This window comes from Lathyrus oleraceus, chromosome 4 (assembly GCF_024323335.1).
Source record: "Lathyrus oleraceus cultivar Zhongwan6 chromosome 4, CAAS_Psat_ZW6_1.0, whole genome shotgun sequence".
Classification (NCBI taxonomy): Eukaryota; Viridiplantae; Streptophyta; class Magnoliopsida; order Fabales; family Fabaceae; genus Lathyrus; species Lathyrus oleraceus.
Window position 1 is genome coordinate 486,395,267 of NC_066582.1, and position 5,773 is coordinate 486,401,039.

A 5,773-nucleotide genomic window follows, 5' to 3' on the forward strand; every position below is an offset into this window, starting at 1 on the left:
AAAAAAAAATTTTCTCTCATTATAATCATTGTTAAAAGCTATCAGTCAAATTCCACATAAACTTTCATAGTTCGATCACAAATTTATAGTGTCCAATGAATAATATCAAATTTAAGAGTGTGGAGAATTATCAAAACTGTCAGAAATTAACTAAAATATATAGAATTAGAAACTAATTATAATTTTTATATATAATTATATTTTGATATATTTATTCACACTATAACTGGTTTTCATAAAATTATTCATGTTATTTTTTCTTTTATTTCTATTTTTTCTTAGAAACTAATTATAATTTATATATGAAACACAATTCTAAAATCTAATCTGGCCAAATCTCTACAGCTAAGAAATTTGATTTTTTGAATTGGATTCCAAAACTGTAGTTAAGTGTGTTGCGAGCTTCTATAGATTATGCTGCAACTGCAATTACACGATGCTTTACAAAAATAAAAAATGTGAAGCATTATTTATGCTCGCAGATGCTTTCAATTCCTTCATTTTCTATTTTAGTTGTTGTAACCTAAAACTTATAAAAAAAATATTTCACTTATATAGAATGAAAAAAAAAACTAACAAGAGCAGAAAAGATACATAAAAAATAAAAATATAAAGATGATTCTCATGATAAAAATCAAAAAGACAGAGAATAAAAAAATGACTATTGTCACTTCACCGGTAGTTTCTATAAGTCGGAGTATACATACAACTCTCAGCAAAATTCAACATATTTTTTGGTTGAGGAAGGCGAGTTGCCAAACCTGAAAAATATGTAACCTCAATTTATTATTTGTTCTAAAATTATTTTTAACTTTTGGAGAAGAAAAATCGTGAAGGCTTAAATATGATTTTAATCATCCAAAATATAATAACTTTTGCTTTTTGTCCTCCAAAAAGAATTTGTTTCATTTTAGTTCATCCAAAAATATGATTTAGAGTAAGTTTTTGAACCATATAACCCAACATTAAATCAAAAGGAAAACAAAGGCTCACCAAGCTCATAAGCCTTAGCAGCCACTAGGGCAGCTATGTTGGCCGAAATCTTTCTGATGTTAGTGAATGGCGGGTATATGAGTCCTTTGTCGTAGTGCTCCTGTGTTACCTGTGAAGCCAAAGCTTCAGCTGTTCCAATGAATGAAAATTTAAGTCAGAAGTAGTTATAATACTATATCACAATCAAGTTTAACATTGAAGTGAACGTTTGAATCTTTGATGCGCTTACAAGCTGCCAAAAGCAGGTCATCGTGCACTCGGATGGTACCGGACATTATTAAACCAAGACCAAATCCAGGAAAAATGTATGCGTTATTTGACTGATTAACAACAAAAGAATATTCAAATTAGAATTAACTTGAGATGAATTTATTTTTAACATTTTACTAAAATTCCTTTGAGTTCAGACCTGGCCAGGCATAAAAACTTTTCCATCATATTCAACTGAGGGAAATGGGCTACCGCTAGCGAAAATGGCACGTCCCTGCACAAATGCAAACGGACAACCAACACCGAAAGAATGAGCAAATTCATTGCTCATTACTCATCCATACAAAGTGATAAGGACGATGAAGTTTTCAACACAAAGCTACTAGTCGCGTTTCCACATTACCTTCGTCCAGTTATAAGCTTCTTCAGCAGTACATTCTGACTGAGTTGTCGGGTTGGAAAGAGCAAGAATAATAGGTTTCTGCAAGCATTCTCATATAGCACACAGATTCAGCTTACATGTGTGCATCATATTGCATATTAGGTTGATAAATAGGTTGACAAAGTACCTCATTATTGGATGCCATCGCTTCGACCACTTCTTGTGTAAAGGTTTTCCCATGTCCTGATGTACCAATCAACACTGTTGGCTTAATTTGCTGAAAAGAAAACATTAAGCGTGAGAAATTTGAAACTGTGCTCTCTCTGGTGGTGTATTTGATGGTGCCGGAGAATAGGAGACAGAGATCGTACATTAACAGCATCCACGAGTTTTTCAACAGGCTCGTGTTCATGAGCCCACGGCTTTTTAAAATGTTGAAGTGATTCTTTGCGAGAACTGACAATCAAACCCTGCAAAAAATAAAAGTTAAAATATAAATCTATACAGAAAATGAGAATTTAGTTTCTACGGGTGCAAGCTGAATTGGTTTTTATACAACCTTTGAGTCCACCAACCAAATGTTCTTGCGCACTTCATCCAGCGGGGAATTTGTCTGCATAAACAACGGTAGTTTTCGGATTAATATAATACTATTTATGGAACGAATGTTCTAATCATTAATTTCAAAAAAGAAAACAGAACATAGAAAATGTACCCGTTTTGATATTTCAAGTGCTATGAGTGATGCTATTCCAGTGCCTGCCTGCAACCAAAAGTAACACAATTCATCGAAAAGTGATATTGTAATGTTCAAATACTAAAAAAATGCTTTATTCTTTGTTGTAAAACTATTAAACTTTCAAATGAAAAGGGTGTGATGCCCAAATAGTATGGACTTACCTCTCCAGCACCGAAGAATAAAAACCGATGATCGCCCAAGTTTCCCCCAACCAAATTCAGAGCCGAAACAATTCCTGCAAGGACCACTGATGCAGTTCCCTGAAACAAAATACATAGAATAGAAGAGATAAATATTGGTCACAAATCATAATAGTACCTAAATTCATATTTTAAAACATGAAATCGTTACCTGAATATCATCGTTAAAAACAAGATGCGTTGACCTATATCTTTCAAGCAGATCAAAAGCATTGTGGTTTGCAAAATCTTCAAACTAAAATAAAATGGTAAAACAGATTCAGAAAACGGAAAACATGAAATGCATTGTTCCAATAATAAGGCAATAAATTATGTTTTTGTGCACTACGTAGTACCTGGATGAGGAGTTTTTCTCCGTAATTTTGCTTGGCTGCGGTCATGAATTCATCAATAAGTTCAGCATATTCCTGGAATCAAAACGTCGAAATAAATTCATTACTGTTGAATATTATATCATCTGAGTACCGAGAAATAAAAACGAGACCCAAAAAAAAACCTGCCCAGTTGCCCGTCTATGCTTGAGCCCTATGTATAACTCTTCACCCAGCAACTTCTCATTGTTTGTCCCCACATCAATGGTAATAGGCAAGCACTGAAAAATTTGATAACATATATTGTGGTTGTAATAAGAAATTCAAGTTACTTCAAATAAAATTAGAGAAAGATGTAGAGAGATTATGACCAGTCTTAATTAACTTCCATAACTTGCTATCAAAGAGGTGAACTTAGAAGTTAGAACACTATAAGCATTGTTTCAATTCATCAGATATAAAATATGAATAGCAAAAAGGTTTTATTTTTCTTCAGATATAATCATTACTCATAACAACAATCACAACAAATTGTATTGCTACCTCCAATGTCAAAAGCAGAATCATTTTTCAAGGAATTAGGCCATTACATTGAGGCTCAAGATGAGTTTATAAGTGGGAGACGTTCTCCCCTAACAAGTTAGTTTTGCATGGCAGCATTAGTCTCGACCCAAATTCTAAGATGGTATCAGGGTCAATCGAAAATCCGTTTGTTGTTCATTATCAAGTCACACAGGTCACGCTTCAGGTGTCTAGTCTCGTGCATGAGGGGTGTAGTTTATAAGTGGGAGGCCTGCTCACGTTGCAAGTCGGATCACTGGGGAAGAGTGAAGACCTAGCCCGAATTCTAAAATTGTACCAAAGTCTATCCAAAATCCATTAGGCCCCCTCTATCAAGCTACTCGGGTCACACCCCATATGTCTAATCCTGGACGAGGGTGTGCATGTAGTAGTTTATAAGTGGCGGACCTTCTCACCTTATAAGCTGACTTTTTAAGGTAATGTTAGGCTCGTCCAATCCAAATTCTAAAAGAAAATTCAGTAGTTTTATAAAATCAAAGTAAGAAATCACATAATTGAAACTTGAGTTTGTGACAGGCATGGTAGGCAAAAAAAACACTTACAGAAGAAGGGCGGACTCCGCCAAGTGCAGTGTATAAAGAAAGTTTTCCTACTGGTATTCCCATCCCCTGAGAATACAACAAACGTTATCAAAGGAGGTATCATATGAATAGAATCATCACAAATGATAAATGTAATCAAATATAATAGAAATTACATGACAGCCAAGATCCCCAAGACCTAAGATCCGCTCTCCGTCGGTTACAACAATGACTTGAACGTTCTTCTCAGGCCAATTCCTAAGTACTTCAAGAATCCTTCCTCTTTAAACCGCACAGAGAGAAAATAAAACAGTTACTTTGAGACCAACAATATACAAATTCAATAACTAGTACACAGTCAGTAATTCTAGGAGGGCAAAAGAGCAATTGAACTGAAACTTACTTCTCTTTCAAACTTATATAAAGACCTTGAGGACGCATGAAGATGGATCCATATTTCTGGCAAGCTTCACCAACGGTTGGAGTATAAACAATCGGGAGTAACTCCTCAACATGATCAATAAGAAGCCTGTAAAACAGCCTTTCGTTTCTCTCCTGCAATGCAACACATCACAAACAGAAAGCGTTACAATCCAACTCAAAACTTTGCTAATCAAATGGCGAAGAAACGTCTCCCAAGCAAGGAAGAGATATGTGCAGTGCAAGGGGATTTTCACAAGGCTACCTGAAGATCCATCATCGCTATGTACTTCTGTAATGGAACTTCGTACTGTCTTATGTTTTGGATCATTTTATTCACCTGTACAAATGATGTAGTAATAAGAACTATAACTTGATATAGCGTGGACTCATATTCATACACAATCCAACAGCTCTAAAATGATTCTCATAAAGAAAAAAAAATACTAGTAGAATGTTTTATAATGAGATGATGAACCTGAGTTTCTTGACAAATAACTGTTGGGGGAAGAAGACCGCGTAAGTAGTGCGCATCCCTCTCTTTCTCAGTGAAGGCCAGTCCTTTATTGAAATGTGGATCTCTCAACAAAGCATATCCACTAAAAAACGAAACAATTCATCACAAAATGAAATAGTATAATCAATATAAGAGAAAAGTGAATCATTATTTTAGTCGTGGAATCGCTCAATTTTCAAAATAGTGGATAAAACATTGACATCAGATATGACACATACACGTGGATATAAGTAATTATTTAAGAAAATAGAAATGATTGATTGAATGTAATCATGTATGTTAGTGTATGTGCTTACAACGATCAACGATTTTCAATTTCATGAATCAGACACCTGACATGTCTTCAATCAAACACATGATATGACTTCAATCAAAAGTGTATGTGCTTGCAACAATCAACAATTTTCAATTTCATTAATCACATGAACGAAATTGTCTCGTCAACTACAATTTGAGGACTAAATTGGTAATTCACTCTAAAGAGAAAGCTATAAATCAAAATAAATAAGTTGATTAGCAAATTACAAGTCTGATAACACACCTAGCAACAGAGACATTCCAAGGAGTAACAGACTGATCCTCGGTGGCCCTATCCTCACCATAAACATCCTGAACACCGCCGCCAATGGTGGTGTTATCATGGATATCAGGGACCTTCAAACATGAACCATTACTTGTCGCCATCACAATGCTGATGAGCTGAAGACTGCACCTTCAAAGAACACGATAAAGAAATCAAGTAATCTTAGCAGAATTAGAAGAAAAATTGATTATTTTGTACCAAATTGTTGAGTGTGAGTTTTGTGGAAATGAAATGTGATAAGTGTGGAATTGTGATGTTATTACCATGAGTTGAAGTTTTTTAGGTGATCATGATTGTGAAACAAATGTTCGAAGG

At 34.7% G+C, this 5,773-nt stretch overlaps 1 protein-coding gene across 2 annotated transcripts in view; it reads right to left on the reverse strand.

The window, feature by feature from the left end:
• Positions 1 to 570: 570 nt before the first annotated feature.
• The window catches only part of LOC127076479 (NADP-dependent malic enzyme 4, chloroplastic), a 5,275-nt gene continuing 72 nt past the window's right edge, over positions 571 to 5,773 (reverse strand). The window contains exons 1-20 of one of the 2 annotated variants that reach the window (XM_051018143.1): positions 5,722 to 5,773; positions 5,417 to 5,581; positions 4,837 to 4,957; positions 4,624 to 4,698; positions 4,342 to 4,493; positions 4,115 to 4,220; positions 3,960 to 4,025; positions 3,021 to 3,116; positions 2,860 to 2,931; positions 2,676 to 2,759; positions 2,486 to 2,584; positions 2,301 to 2,348; positions 2,145 to 2,198; positions 1,957 to 2,055; positions 1,773 to 1,862; positions 1,607 to 1,684; positions 1,403 to 1,477; positions 1,223 to 1,313; positions 994 to 1,122; positions 571 to 761 (exon numbers count right to left, since the gene is read on the reverse strand). The exon at positions 5,722 to 5,773 is cut by the window's right edge and continues 72 nt beyond it. In XM_051018143.1, the coding sequence (XP_050874100.1) occupies positions 673 to 761; positions 994 to 1,122; positions 1,223 to 1,313; positions 1,403 to 1,477; positions 1,607 to 1,684; positions 1,773 to 1,862; positions 1,957 to 2,055; positions 2,145 to 2,198; positions 2,301 to 2,348; positions 2,486 to 2,584; positions 2,676 to 2,759; positions 2,860 to 2,931; positions 3,021 to 3,116; positions 3,960 to 4,025; positions 4,115 to 4,220; positions 4,342 to 4,493; positions 4,624 to 4,698; positions 4,837 to 4,957; positions 5,417 to 5,559 (1,767 nt within the window). In that variant the 5' untranslated portion in view covers positions 5,560 to 5,581; positions 5,722 to 5,773 and the 3' untranslated portion in view covers positions 571 to 672. Of the gene's footprint in view, positions 762 to 993; positions 1,123 to 1,222; positions 1,314 to 1,402; positions 1,478 to 1,606; positions 1,685 to 1,772; positions 1,863 to 1,956; positions 2,056 to 2,144; positions 2,199 to 2,300; positions 2,349 to 2,485; positions 2,585 to 2,675; positions 2,760 to 2,859; positions 2,932 to 3,020; positions 3,117 to 3,959; positions 4,026 to 4,114; positions 4,221 to 4,341; positions 4,494 to 4,623; positions 4,699 to 4,836; positions 4,958 to 5,416; positions 5,588 to 5,721 lie in introns of both variants that reach the window. The other variant, XM_051018142.1, reaches the window with a different exon arrangement.